General features: G+C 38.6%; 1 protein-coding gene across 2 annotated transcripts in view; it reads right to left on the minus strand.

Annotated features, from left to right (window-relative positions):
* The window catches only part of LY75 (lymphocyte antigen 75), a 47,356-nt gene that overhangs the window by 12,198 nt on the left and 19,660 nt on the right, over positions 1–15,498 (minus strand). For both annotated transcript variants that reach the window (XM_062578574.1, XM_062578575.1), the window contains 11 exons: positions 14,602–14,725; positions 13,426–13,461; positions 12,960–13,135; positions 11,853–11,917; positions 10,387–10,463; positions 8,793–8,929; positions 7,655–7,760; positions 5,530–5,690; positions 4,735–4,864; positions 2,090–2,322; positions 172–340 (listed from right to left, as the gene is read on the minus strand). In XM_062578574.1, coding sequence (XP_062434558.1) covers positions 172–340; positions 2,090–2,322; positions 4,735–4,864; positions 5,530–5,690; positions 7,655–7,760; positions 8,793–8,929; positions 10,387–10,463; positions 11,853–11,917; positions 12,960–13,135; positions 13,426–13,461; positions 14,602–14,725 — 1,414 coding nt within the window. The remainder of the gene's footprint in view (positions 1–171; positions 341–2,089; positions 2,323–4,734; positions 4,865–5,529; positions 5,691–7,654; positions 7,761–8,792; positions 8,930–10,386; positions 10,464–11,852; positions 11,918–12,959; positions 13,136–13,425; positions 13,462–14,601; positions 14,726–15,498) is intronic.

Genomic DNA, 15,498 nt, shown 5'->3' on the forward strand with positions numbered 1-15,498 from the left:
CGAGCATTCAAGTTTATGTCCCCCCCCCCCCCCCCGATATGCAAACCAGCCTGTTGGGGGAAATGTAAAAGCTGAATGTTGCCACTTTATAATCTGTAATACTCAAATATGCTTCATAATAAAACAATGCAACTTTCATAAGTATTATCAAGAATATGTTAGGACACGTACTTTCTGGTAAATAGCAAAGAGCACCTCGATTTTCAGAGGAACAGTCAGAAGTTTTCCAGAAGCCATCAGTATCCAAAAACACACATTCTTCACTTGTTTCTTCGTCCTCTTCAGACCATCGACTAAAACTAACGTGCTTCCCATCCAACCAGCCATAATGCTTTCCACCCTAGCATTGTAGAAGGGATGAGCTTATAGACTGAAAAATGTTAGGTACAGCAAATCACAGGATAATGTATTTACATTGGCTAAAAGGCACCAAGCGGCCAGAGTCTACGAGCGTCTCTGGTGAGAACTGTAGGCGTTTCTCTGAACAGTTCTTTACCATATAATAAGCTTTGTTATTTTACATTTTGCATTTGCAAAAACAAGAATCAGCTGAAGTTAATGGAAAACGATAAAATGTTGATGTTATGCTTACTGAGGAAGGCCTGGGAAAGAGATGTCCAAACTACATCACTTGCACCTGGAAATCAGTGCTGGATATAATTATCTGTGCTTGGAAAACTGATGCTATCTGAGGTTAAGGCCTCATCACAGTTTCTCCACTCCATTAAGTTGAAAGTAATCGGTTAAATACTTAACTGATTTTATAAATTAAATGTATTCCTGCCCTGGAGGCTACAGCAGGAATAACAAAAAAGCCCACGTACAAGTGTGCTATCCTATCTTAGGTTTCAAAGTTTTATTCAGGAAAACCCTCTCCACCTTTGTAATTTCATTTATCTTATATCTGTCTTTTGTGTCTATGATTCCAGCACTGGAATAACAAGTTCTGTTGACCAGTTTAATTATAATTTCCTTTCATGTGACTTTTTAATCGCATCTAAATAACAAAGTGTTGCAACAGTGAAAAGCTAGTGCATGTCATAGTTTTATGCAGCAAAATGAATCATCTGATCTTCATTTAAAGATAAAGATTCAAAAGAGGTGGTGGGGGGGGAATGGTGTCCTGGTCTTCTCATCTTCATTAAGATTAAATACTTGTTTCCTTTACAAAATATTCTCCATAAGGCAGACATTCCTGTATTTTTCTTTCCTACTTTGCCTAGAATACTCAGTAGCCCATTACTAACTAAGATCCTAACACCACAGATGCTGAGGGAGCATCACCAATCCTTATAGCTAAGTCATTTTCAAACCAGTTTTAACTTTTTTCTTGTAATTTCCTCAAGACTCCTGTTTGATTAAAAAAAAGAGGTAATGAAATGGCTTGGGGTTTTTTGCAGGACTTAACAGCTGAGAAAGCTATCAGTCCACACTGAAGATATCCCAGAGGGCCTCTGGCTAATACAAGCAAAGCAATAACCACTGCACTGACTTTTCTAAAGACAAAACAGAAGGAAACAACAACAACAACAAACTAATATGTCTCAAGGATGTCCCCCTCTAACCCAAAAGGGGGCACAAATGACATTAAGAAACTACAGAGTTTAAGTTATAGAAAGATACCTCTAGAAAATTTTATGGGTTAATTTTGTGGTTTATTTACCATTTTTGGTTTCTCCTTCTTAAAATAGATTTTGGTTGTCTTTTTACAGTGGTACTCCAAAATATTTAATGGCAGCACCAATTACTCATTAACAGGAGAGACAAATATATTTAGTAATTTATACTGCTGCTATTCTACATTATATCCCTCTAGCCCATGATCCTATAAAAGAATCGCATCTTCTTCATTAATTCATCCAGTGGAATTCAACAACTAAGTATGTGGCTTAGAAAACTGAAGATTTAGTACATTAATCTTGAAACTCTCCATATGGTTATCATTAAAGAAAAACAGATGTCAATGATAGTAACTATTGGTTATTCCAGAAATTCTGATTTTTTATTGTGTTTCTTTATCCCCATTTCTATTTCACACAACTCTAAAAATTATTGTAAGCCACGGTCTGAGGGAAAAAATAAAACTTACATCTCTGCTGAAAAGTCCAATCCACAGTGGATAATTATGAAGGGCCGCTTGAACAGCAAGGAAAGCCTGCTGGAATTGATCTGTGATGCTAACCAACTGCATTTTGTTACTTATGCATGCAGCCATTGCATCATTCCAGGTCAAATTCTTCAGAATTACCATGTATTGAATGTTTTGATAGGTCAGTGTTTCATTAAGAACTTGTTCTGTCTGGTTATCAGCAGTTCCTATACCTAATTAAGAAATCCAGTTAGTAGGTGGTTAAAGACTGGAATACATTTTTTTAAACTCCCAGTTTCTCTGTAAAAAAGAACACAAAAAACTTGTTTGAATTCCCCCCTTAGAAATATATATTAAAAAAAGTTTCTTAGGCAGTAAATTATACTAATGGTTATAGTTAGGCGCAAATATCTTTGACACTTTGGACAGAGAATATATAGAAGAAAAAACAGAATCATTTGCAGCTCATTTTTACATACGCTCACGTGTATGTGTAGAAACTTGGGTTTATACCCTAGATTTCCTAGCTTTAACTAACTGCTAAATAATATTAAGACTTCTGTTTATTGAAGGAAAAGAAAAAAAAAGTACTCTTTAACTATAAACAATTATGGCAATAGTCAGAAAACTGCCATACCGCATTCATTTATCTCTACGGACCCTGTCAATTTACACTTTTGTAAATCTAATGGGCCGTGCAATCGTAACAGCTCTTGCACAGTCCTGAGATTCTGTGCTGCCGTCCATGGGTATAGTGGCAATTGATTTTTGCATCCAAATGTGCTTAACTAAGTATACAAAGTCCACCTTGAGTAGGGAGAAGTGTAGTTCACCGTCAGGGTTCTAATCACTGAGTATTATCACAGTGACCCGCATCCTGCTGAACTCTTGCCGCTCAGCGATGCTTGGCAATTGGCAGTTAAGAAAAGATGCAGACATTTCCATGGCAAAACGTCCTAAAAGCTGCTAAATTTTATATGCAGCCAAAAGTAAGTTGGGTCTCCAAGAGGCAGAAAACTGCTGGCATTTAAGGTATCTCACAGGAATCTCAAGCAGAAAAAGGCTTACCGGGGCGGGGGGGGGGAAACCACCGTATAAATAACAGCATACAAATACATGATTGACAGGCTGACAGGGTCATTTTCCAAAACACAAGAACACAGAAACATAGTATTAATATGGTATTTATGCACAATTTGCAACTTTCAAAAAAAAATCAGAAAAGTGACAATACTGAAACAGATTGTTTGAAGTGGTTTGTGTCTGCTGCCAAATGTTTTCACTGAGTGAACAGCTTCAAAAAAAGAACCACAGAACCAAGAGTGTCATCACATATGAAGGAATAATAAGGGGTAACAAACTGGAAATGCGTTAGTAAGGAAGGTGCCCATTTCTGAAAGAAGAGAGATGTAATTGCTGATGCTGAGTATCTCAAGAAATTGTGCTAATCACAATCACACCAAGATTCCCAAGGAATCTGAGTTGTCTTCTCTCATTAGGCAAGTTTGATCTCACAGCTGTCCCTGCAACCTCCTGGCAACTTGAACTATCCTAAGATCCCCAATAAATGATGACATCAATACAGTTATTTAAGGCCAGACTGTACCAGCAGACCTTTCTCATTTTACCTTCTAGAGCAATAGCTAGGAAGTTCTCAGTGTTTTCAGTATTTTAGTTAGTCCAAACATATTGATCTACACAGATTTACTATTAACCTTGTATTCTATTTCCTTTTTTTTTTTAAAAAAAAAAAAAAAAAACACTAGCTACACCTCTTCCATCTAGATTTTTAATCTGGACACATTGTATTTCAGAAGTATTTGGTAATGAACTAAAGATGATGAAAATTAAAAGGGGAAAAAAATCACTTTGCCTATCTGCGAATGAAAGTCAAGTGTATATTTTCTTGGGAGTTTGTTTTGTGCACCTGTTCTTTTTTAGAAGACAGCATATGAGCATATTCCTTAAATAAGAGGAATGTACTTGAAAGTGGATATGCTGAATATTAGCCTATAGCATTAATTAAGTCTGAGAGTAGCCATATGTGTTTGATTAGATTCCAGTAATCAGTGATGACCAACCTACATGGTTACACCAGATTATTATTTTTAGTTCAAATAAAGAAGGCTCCACTAATGGACCTGATTCTGCATGAAGCTAGAGAAAGTTGCATCATTGCAAATTACCACTCTCCATGTATGCCCTCAAAGTTTGCTCTAGGCAGACTGATTTCAATTTCAAGAGTACACAATACTACCTCATATTTTGACAGTGCTGAAAATCACAGGAGCCGTTTAAGTAGGATGAAAATTTTGAGAGATCCTTTCTTACAGCTTCTCTCTTTCACAGTTCTGAAGGGGGGAAAGAATCATTTGTTCCACCCCTTGATGTAGATGACATCTGCACCCAAAAAATATTAAAGCCTCTACTGGGCTTGAAAGAAAGGCAGCCAGGGTAAATCTTCTATGGCTGATTAAATTTGCCCCAGAGCATCCTCCACACAATGCTTTTCCAAAATACCTGCTCAGTCTCTGCAAGCATCTTGCTCTTCAAGTGCAACAATTTACAAACATTAAAAGGTCTCCTGGCACACAGTTCTTAACAACAGAGTCTGGCTCTAATATGTTTTGACTCTTCAGACTTACCTACTGGCCGCTGGCATATACCCAAAAAGTGCTTGTCAGCACAGGCAGTGAAGTTCCATGTTCCAGCATATTGTGACTTGGGATCGTTGAGGATTACACCACACTGATTGTTAAAATCTTCATCAAAAAGCTGAAAACCAGAATTATGCTTGTCAGCTCAAATAAGGTATAAACCCACTGATGTGGAAGAGGTGAAAGGAACATGAGGCTGAGAGAACCTGCTCTGTCTGAACTTGTTTAAGAAGTTTTCAAAGGAGTGGTGCTTACCTATTCTACAAACACTGCCAGGTGCTTGGACTCAGAAAGAATTCTTAAGTTAAATATGGGAAAAGAACATTAAACAAAACTATTCAACACTGGTAATAAATCTTGTTTATGGTTGTGATTCCATTAAATTTATTATGCTTCACCTTGGGTAGAGCAGCAGGCAAAATACTGATGTATAATCGTTTACAGATGCACTCTACAAGTAACTGAACCAAGAACCAACTTTTTGATGACTGTTTTTATGGAGTCTTTAAATTACAAATAGAAGTTCCAGGAAAGCCATTAAACAGTTGTTTTTGTTTTTCCCTGACCCCTCAGTGTTTCCTATCTCAGTTCAAGAGATGTCATCCAACTATGAGTAAACAGAACTCCATTACTGTCAGACACAGTATTTGCCAGTTAAGATCACCATTTGGGGGACCTGGTTTGTTATACACTTTTTCTGATTTTTTTTCCTTCTTTTGATACAGTCAGTATTCCAAACTTCATTACACAATAGTCAAGAGAAGTCCAATAGCCAGAACTTACATCCAGAGGGATTTTCCTTAATCTTCCTGTCAGTAGTGGGTGAAAGTTACTATAAAGCAGTCTACTCCCATCTATCCACTTGTTTTCTCTTGTGCTGAACAAAAACTGCAAACCGATCCAAGTATCTTTTGGCATATCAGTAAGCAAGGATGTTATAAAATCTGTTGGGCAGCACAGTAAACATGTACATATTATGGTACAGACAACCAGAGCAAACATCTCAAAAAATCAGTTTGCATAAGTAACACAAATTCTGTTTGTATTAATTTATCATCTCCCTCCCTCCATAATCAACAAAGGTGCTATCTTTTATCTGAAAGGATTAGACTATGGGTATTTGTCCTCCAAATTCTCAGTTGAGGAGCAAGTGGGGAATTTAACTTGTTTCTGTCTCAGTTCTGCCCTCTCTGCTTTGTCTCCTTGCAGTTAAATCTAAATTTCAGGTGCCACTTTTCCATAGGTCTTTAAGATCTTCTGTTGTCTCCCCGCAGAGATGATAAAAGCGCTCTCTCCCACCTTCTCTGAATTGATGGAGATCCGAGTCTTACATCCCTTCTTTCTTTCCTACTGATACATGCCATAAAGCAGAATTATTTCTTGGATTCTGGCAGAGTTTTCCCACTCCTCCATCAGGGAAAGCAGGATAGGCTAGTTGGGAAAAATTTCAGCCAGGAAAATCCTGTATCAGTCCCCTCTTAGTGAGCCTTCTGGCAGGAAACAACGGCTTTCAGTAAACCTCTGGGTAGTAGAGACAGTCACTGAGCTTGTCTAGATCAGGAAGACAAATTGATGCTATATAATTAGCTACTGTTGACATGTCTCAGCTATCAGCCACATGCCAGACTAGCCTCAGCCTATTTTCTAAGCTAGACAAACTCATTGAAGATTTACATATTGGAGTTAGCCACCCTCCTTACACCACTGGGAAGAGTAGGAGTAGCCTACAGAGAGGAGCACACTTTTTTTTTAGATAACTGCCTTCGTTTCCTATTTAAATGGCCTTCAGTACATGGCTAAGGTGGAGGGGCGGAAGCAAAAAAAAAAAAAAAAAACAAAAAAACCCACACAACCCAAAACACTCTCACAAGCACAAAACAGGACAAAAGAGCCTGCTATGCAATATTTCAGAGCGCTATGCTTTTGTAACCTTAAAAGAATCCCAGAACACTGAGGACTCAGACATGTATCTACCTGTACAGTTACAGCCCTGTTCATCCCCCACGTCGGCAGTAACTGTTCAGCCGCTGCCTGCCTCTACACTACTGGCCTCCCTAGTCTCCTTCCTACATGCCATCTGGCAAGAGGTGCCTAAAAAGAAAGCAAGCGTGGCTCACATTGTGGAATTCAACCAAGCTACTTCAGATATATCTGCAGACGGCTAGAAGCTGTCCACACAAATACAGATGCAAATACAGCTCTCATTCAAGCAGAAGTTTAATCACTGATTACTACTTGTAGCCAGTGCAAATACATTTCTCCCTGACTGCATTCACCTCAATGACTACGTTTATATGACAGCTGAGGGACAGGCCCCAAGAGTGGCACAAACTCTCGTGTCCCTCACAGTGCCCCTGCCTTTTACCCTCCTAATACTCTCCTGGGCAGCTTGCAGCCGTTTAGACAGACTGGCATATTAAGCTACTCTTTATGCTTGGACATGGAGGGTCCTACATGCTCCGGAGGGCTTTATGTTTGTAGTCCTGTTCCAATACACAGCTGAGCTTATCCAGGGAGCAGCTCCTGTGTGATCTTCACAGTGCAAAACCTACAGCCTCAGATATGTTTGAACTTGCAAAGCAAAGCATGGGAGGCAATTCTTCATCCATTGACCTTTCTGTCCTCAGTCTTTAATGCAAGCTTTTACAAATTCTTCTTTCCATAACAGATAAGGCCATAAAAAGAAGCTGCTCGTTGAACTGGATCAAATGTTTGCTGACAGCATTTATATTTTATGTTTCTAGTGGTGCAAACAACAATAGGCAACATATTTTAAGTGATCTTGGCTTTTTAGAATGCTCCCAGTATGCCTGCAGATCAAGTGATTTTCTGCTGAAGTACTTATGCAGCAGAACTATAATGAATTTGAGAGAGAAGCTTTGTACTAAAAGTGCCCCCACCATCATACCTTGCTCAGCTTGATTTGAGATCGATGGAAGAGAGCCTCCAGAAGTTACACACTTCTCATTAGCTGCGTTAAATGTTAGAGATTTGGGATTCATCTTTAGAAAACACTGCAAAATAAAAATCACAAAATCAATTTTCATCTTACCATTGCTTCTTAAGAAATAGCTCATAAGAAAAAGTTCTTAAAGAAGCCCTAAAAACTCACTTCTCATTCCCTGTAAGAAAATACAATTATTTTTCTCCGAAAGCAAGCGAACTGATACTAGCTGCTTGAATCTCTTCCTAGATTTGACAGATCAGCTAAGCATAAAATGATGAATAAACCATCTGAGGGTCATTCTCTGAGGGTCAGAATTCAATGACTTTAACTAACCACATCAGGATCGTGTTCTATTTTAACACTAGGAATACTCAGGAGTGTAACTTTCAAGTCAGCTTGGACTGGGCCAGAAACCTGCACTGTAACACGTTATCTTTTGGGAGAAACTACCTAGGAACCCCAAAAGTTATTTTCTGCAGTTATATGAAGTACATTTGCAAACCTTGCTGCAAGCGTAATGTACACACTCGATGCATGCTGCAGCCTACGTACAGAACAGTGACAGGCCACATAATAGGGACCATAGTCAAAGGTTTTAAATGATGGCCTTGAAACACAGTGCTGAAGTTTCCTACAGTATGGTTTCTAACATCTGTTGGTTCAACCTTAAAAGCTTCTTCTAACTATTCAGTTAAGTCCTTAAGCCGAGTGAGGAAACAGGATGTCTGCCAAGCTGCTGGCTGCCTAATGATTACTCAGAGTGAACATGCTTCTGCCACAGGAGTCTCAATATCGTCCTTTCTAATCCTTCAAAGCAGAGCCCCACTAGACAACAGAGCCAAAGTTCTTGGGCCTAAATGTGTGTGAGGGTAAAAAGAAAAACCTGAAAATTACTTCTTTGAAATTAAAAAGCTTTCAATCCTGCATAAGAGACAGAAGCGAGGCAGAGAATTTAAATCACTGCACGTAGTTTTCAAATGCTACCTCCCAGTCCACTCCTGGCCACAGGAGCTACCTCCTCATCACTTTCAGCAGGGCGCTTCAACCTATTAGGCTATGAAAAATAAGCAACGATGATTGTTCTGTATTATCTCCTTACCTTATCTCGAAACCGAAGCCAATCTTTAGGACAATCTCCTCCGACTGGGCGGTAACTGGGATCATGCTTTTCCAGTAAGGAGACATTATTTTTTTCACAAATGAAAGGCAGCTTCATATTACAGTTAACTGGAGCATCTGCAGAAATGCAAATTTTTTAAAAAGTTAAGGTAATGACTGTCACGCGGTAATTGCCATCCATACTTTAGGACATGACAGAGGCCAATAGAAAGGGCATGAAAAAAGGCAATGAAAAGGGCAAAACCCTTTTAAGTGCAGTCACAGTGAAGTGACTTTATATCAATCACATGCGTCACATGCAATATAGAGCACTAAAAGTAAGAACAGAGCAGAAGATAAATATAAATTATTTACATCAGACATGGAACTACTGGAGAGAGTCCAGCACAGGGCTATGAAAGTGATTAGGCGACTGCAGCATCTCCCCTAGGAGGCAAGGCTGCGAGAGCTGGGCCTGATTAGCCTGGAGGCAAGAATACTGATAGGGAATCTTATCAGCATCTACAGATATCTTAAGGGAGGGTGCCAAGAAGACGGGGCCAGACTCTTTTCAGTGGTGCCAAGCGACAGGACAAGAAACAACGAGCACAAACTGAAACACAGGAAGTTCCACCTGAATATGAGGAAAAACTTCTTTACTGTGAGAATGACAGAGCACTGGAAGAGGTTGCCCAGACAAGTCGTAGAGTCTCCTCCTCTGGACGTAGTCCTGTGCAACGTGCTCTAGATGACCCTACTTGCACAGAGGGATTGGACTAGATGATCCCCAGAGGTCCCTTCTAACCTCAACTGTTCTGTGCCATTCTGGCACAGAGGGTGTATAATCTAATGCCCACTAAAGCCAAGAGACTTTCCATCCTTTTAATATTTACATGGACAGAGTCTGGCCTGCAAGGCTTTACATGGTTCCATAAGTAACTGGATTGGTTTTCTAGTAAAGATGAACTTTTGACTAACAGAGATGAAAACACGTCAGCAGAACACTGGCACAGAACAAAATAATGGCGAAACAGGGCTCTAGAGTGGAAGGGTAACAGATAAGGAAAACTGTTTGTGGACTGAGGGTTATACATTTTTGCCAATATAAAGCAATGTTAAGAAAAGGAAATGAGAAGCTCCAAGTACCACCAGGTATTTTTTTGTTACCTTGTGTACATCTTCCAGTATGACTTCACTGCTTAGTGAAATTCACACCTCTGTATGTATATACAGTAGCTGATACTCAGTCAAGCTTCTCTGAGACTTAATTTCCAGAACTCAGAGTATGTAGTGCACATTCACAGAAAGGTAATTGACAAAATGAAATTTCTTTGAATTGATTGATGTCACAAAAGGAGTCACAATCAATCGTAAAATTTTGTCAACTCAATTTGGGCTTGCTTCTCATTATCAAGAAATACTACCAAAGCTTCAGCCGTAAGGAGAAAAATCAAATACAAATTGAATTAGCTTATCATCAACAAACCATTCAGTCCTAGCTAAATCTCAATTTGCATTCAATATCAACGTTTGGGCAAAACAATTACTACTTTTTTAATACAGTAAAAACCAAGAGAGAGCAAAAGAAAACTTACCTCTATACCAACTCTTTCTAGAAACATACCAGCAGTCCCTCAGGAATCGATCATGGAAGCGTGGAAATAACTGTAAACTGGATAAAACCATGTCAGAGTCAATCTCCAGTCCAATATGATCTTCAAGTGAAAATTCTAATAGTAACAGAGCCACTGCATACAAAAATTTAGGCTGATAACTGTTTCTAGGAGATGCCCTATAATACTGGAAGGGACAGCAGAGGAGGGAACTAGACTGAGAAAAGATATGTAGCAGGTTCAGTAGATATGTTCCATGTCCAAATTAAATGAGTTCATGAAATATGCAAGAGTAAGGTAAGAGTTTATTCCTTAATTAATCATGCTGCAACTGCTAGCACATTATCAGGATAAGTGAGGATATTGGGCAATAGCCCACATCCATCCATTCTAAAATATTTTTGCTGTAACATATTCCTATAATACTTTGACACATTAAGATTTTTGCTGGTAAGAAGCACATGATCCTTAGCTGCAGCCATGAAGAGCACATTGCAAGATTCACTAGAAGGCACCTCAGCTCCACAGAGCTATACTGTAAGCTCTGCAAGACTTTGGCATTGGCTAACTGGAAGAATGGCGTCTCGAAATCTTACACTGATTTCATATTCCCTGTCCTCAGACGCCTGCAGATCCTCAGAGACAGAGAGGGTTTCTTCAGAATCTTTTTTCAGTTCCCCAGTAGTTAACAAAACATAAAAGTGGGCTTAGAAATCAAATAAAAGATGTGATTTAAAAAAAACTCAGTGGAATAGCTTAACTATTAGGGATCACAGGTTTCAAGGATTCACATGACAAGACTAAGATGTGAAAGTCCAACAACCTGAAGTCTAGAGGCTCTGACAGACACACAAAGAATTGGATAAAAATCAAGTTGCTCCTTTTCATTTGGATCTGTACCACTAACTGCATGCATATACATGTAAACTATGTATAAATTTTTGCAGGACTGAGATCAAAGTCTGAAGTAATTTAAAGGTGAAGAGTTCTACATGAATTGTATGATAAGCACTTTAGCTGCCTGGGATGCTCATAATGCTTGCAATAGGAATAGAAGTCAGGATTAGCAAATAATTAAAATACTTCAAAAAATTTCTTTTTAAAATACACCTACTTTTAGTGCACACATCTCTTATATAAACCAGGATCTGTTTTGTCTTATCAAACATGCAGTTCTCTTTCTTGCCCTAGGTACTTTATGATCTAAATTTGGCATGGCAAGAACACGGTGCAAGAACACGGAAAGAAAAGGAAGAGGAAAATGCCATTGAAGGATGTTATTTTGTTTTGTAGCTTGTTGGAAGTTATTAATCTTACTTCTGTGCAATGATATAGAAGTTAGCTCTACGTATTTGAGAAATCAAGTGTAACTATTCTAGTTATTTATATTCCTAAAAAGAACATCAAAAGAAGCTTACAGTAAGGTACCCCACAATTATTCTACATACGGTGAATAATAGTTGTAACCATAATCAATAAATTTCAGCCACCACTTCTGTTCACTGTTCGATAACTGCAGGAAAAAAAGAAAGAACAAAACCCTGGATTTTACCACTCTATATAAGGATAGAGCTACATACAGACTTTACCAGGGATAAATCAACAACAAAACTCCCTTTGATTTAAGGCATTCTTTCACATGCACAGAAATTACTATTCTTCCACAATGGGAAAGGATACCTTGAGATCGATATGCCAAGCAGATGGACCTTGCATCTACGAGGAAAAAGCCCCCATTTTGTGCCGTGCCGGATAAAGCTATGAGAAATCTTTCAGCCCTATTTTAAGGGCATGCTAAATATATCCGTCCTGCGAATTCCCTAGCAGCACTACCAGCCAGGACACAGCTGCACATTCCCCAAGGACCTTCCCTCCTTCCTCAGGACAATCCCGGTCTTCCGGCAGATAACTCAACAATGAAGAGCTCATGAAAAGGCCAGAGGCTTAGTGGGTTAAACATCTATGTTCTGTTCTCCAGGAACAGCCTCAGTGGAAATGGTCAGGAGAAATCTCACGAAGAGAGCTTGCAAGCAGCTAATTTCAGCAAGTAATGAATTCTCACAAGCAGTAGAACTAAAAGGTTGTAACTGAGGTGCTGAAACATGATATTTTTTTTTTAAGATTCCTTAACAGAATGTACTTGCATGCTAAAAACACTACAAACACTATTCTGTAGAGGCCATCTGACCATCATGCATTTCTAATTAAATTCTTTCATCAGGTATTAAAAAAAAAAAAAAAAAAGATGTGCTACTCAATGCATAAAATTAACAATTGTAGTTATAGGTAAATGGGTAGTAAAGTATTGCAGTCAATGGGATGTTTACATGGTGGTCCCATTACAGTACTTTCTCTCAGAAGATTTCTTTCCTCTTATTAAGGTTACTTTTAAATTCAAAAATTACAATACTAACATTAAAATAATTTTCTTTCAACACATCTTTTGCTTTTGCATACAATTAAGAATTATTAAATTCAATAGGATACAGAAAGAAATTAAGGAAAAATATTTTAATCTATTAATGAAAAATATCCATTAGATGACATCACCTTACCTTTTCTATTTGAGATAGTATTGTCCTGAGTTTTGGGTAAGATTCCACAGAAGCTAACTCACTATCATTTTTTTGACAGTAGAAAACGGCTTCTTGGAAGCTCAGGTTTTTATCTGGTACAAACCACAGCTCTGCTCCATCAACAATAAGTGGAGGTCCATGAATTCCAATTTCATCTATGTGGAAGAAATATCACAAACATGAAGAATCAACCCTGAAAAACTGATTCTTTTTTTGAATCCCCTCCCCCCCCCCCCCCCCCAAAAAAAAAAATCAGTTTAACACTGGGAAGAGCAAACATTCATTCTTGCATTCTGAGCTCCTTTAGAACCAAGCTCTGCAAGTCATGACCCTTGCTGATATCAAAGCGGTATTACGGTAGTAACACAGCAAAACAGTAATGCAACATATACAGCAGTAACAACTACATGTACATAATGAAAGAATATGCAAAAAGCCTATTTACCTGGTATATACCATTCGGGTATCTTTGGAGTGCTACCTGTTCAGAGGAAAAAGGAACAGTCATTTCAGTTTTCAACTTTTCGACATTTTCTAATGTAGTCAAAAATAAAGAAAGTGAGGGATGGTACTCATTCTTCTCCATTTGCATGATGAAAAAAGAAGAAATTATATACAGGCTTAACAGTTTAGAACAGGCTGATGCAAAAGTAATGGGAGTTTTGCATACCTCTGTCTTAAAGATCTGTTTTTTTCCTTCTAAGCAGGAGACAAACATCAAAATAATTGTACATCTACCCATGTTTCCCCAGGACAAGAAGTTTTCATGTTCTGAAAAGCCTTATGCGCAACTAAAATATCAACGCCTACTAAATTACATCATTTCTAGTATTACAAGGAAAAAAGAAGAAAGGATCCCTGCAGAGACGCCAGGCCATTCTTTCTGCATTCCCACTTCACTGTGCCAGTGCACCAACTTTACCAGAGAATAAGGGGCTAATTCACACTAGTCAGAAACAGACTGCATTTCTGAGATACCTGCATGCATTTAGTTACATATATTGCTAAAAAAAGATTAAGTAAAGCTTGCAGATGTTGCAACTTGGCGACCTATACCACCTCACCAAGACAGAGGACCTGCAAACAGAGGAACTGCACACATGGAAAGACATTTCTCCCTTCATGAAGCATCCTGTCGGATCAGGAAAGAACATGGGAGCAGTGGTACTGAATGATTCCTCATGGTTGTTCTTTGATACTTGAGTTTTTGAATATTCTAAGTATGTGTCTGTGTCTGACACAGGGAAGGCATCCCACGTACTGACCTATACCAGGTCAGGGAGGAAGAGATAAAGCATTATTGCCCCATGACGCTCCTCTTTTCCTTACAGAAGCACAAAAAAAGAAGAAAACCAAGAACAATGATGAACATCTGATGCTCATAATCCTAGTTCTTGATCACATTTCTCTGCTGCACCTTCCACATGACCCATCTGCAGTTTGATATCAAGGAACATTTCAAACACGCTGGCCTGCTCTCAGCCAGCCGGAGCCAAAGCACTCAAACTTCATTGCCAAATTTGAACCATCTTACATTAAAAAAAAAAAGTTAACAACAGAAGAAATAAAAACACATCAACAAACTTTTTTGTATGAATAAATAGATGTAAGTGCAGTTTACCCTTTGTTATCTGGCAGACCCATTCAAGTCTTGCCTCACAGTCAAAAGGCTTCAGGTAAAATTCCAGCTCTCTACCTTCATGGAAATAGTATCTCCAAAACGATCTCCGTGAATACTGAAATGTCTGTGTAGAAGTAAGAACAAGGGATCAAGCTGGTGTGGTATTTGCCTCTGAAATGAAACCGTTCCAAGAAGTTCCAAGACCTCAGCGCCGTCAGCGTGTGCTACTGCACCGTCTGTCCCACGTAACTGATTTTTCTGAAGTGGCGAGTTACCACTGTAACTTCAAATATTCTCCATGCTAGCTGGGCTTGTGAACTAATTAGACAAAGAGTTTAAGGTGAGTCTATACAGAGCAATCTCTCCTTGTTGTTTTTTTTTTTTAATTATTTTTTCACTTTTTTGTAGCACATAGGGTCTCATCCGTGCTTGTTACTGAATGACCTGTGACAACTTGTTGCCCCAAAGGATTCTCATAGAACAAACTATCTAAAATGGAACAGAAAATGATGTTTCTTATTTAGGATTATTTCTCTTGCAATCAAGTTTAAAATCTAAATTCACCCTCACTAATCTCTCCAATAAGAAGAATTTTGCATCATTTACTGAAAGAGCACATGACTAAATCTAACATAGGGGATGGAGAGTACCATTGGTGTGACTGCAGTCACAACACCCCTTCAAACTACTCTCCTTTTGTCTAAAATCTTTATTAGCTTAACGCTGAAGAAGACAGCTTCTCAGCCTGGGGCCGCAAACACAGGAGAGGAGAATGAGGGGAAGGCTGTGAACAGAAGCAAAGGGATGCAACCATCCTTTCCGTCAATAAATCCTAAAATCAAAAGTGCTTCAAGCTAGGTTAATAGAAGATCAATATTGGAATGATCTTACAAAACA

Source organism: Rhea pennata, chromosome 6 (assembly GCF_028389875.1).
Source record: "Rhea pennata isolate bPtePen1 chromosome 6, bPtePen1.pri, whole genome shotgun sequence".
In the NCBI taxonomy this organism is placed as follows: Eukaryota; Metazoa; Chordata; class Aves; order Rheiformes; family Rheidae; genus Rhea; species Rhea pennata.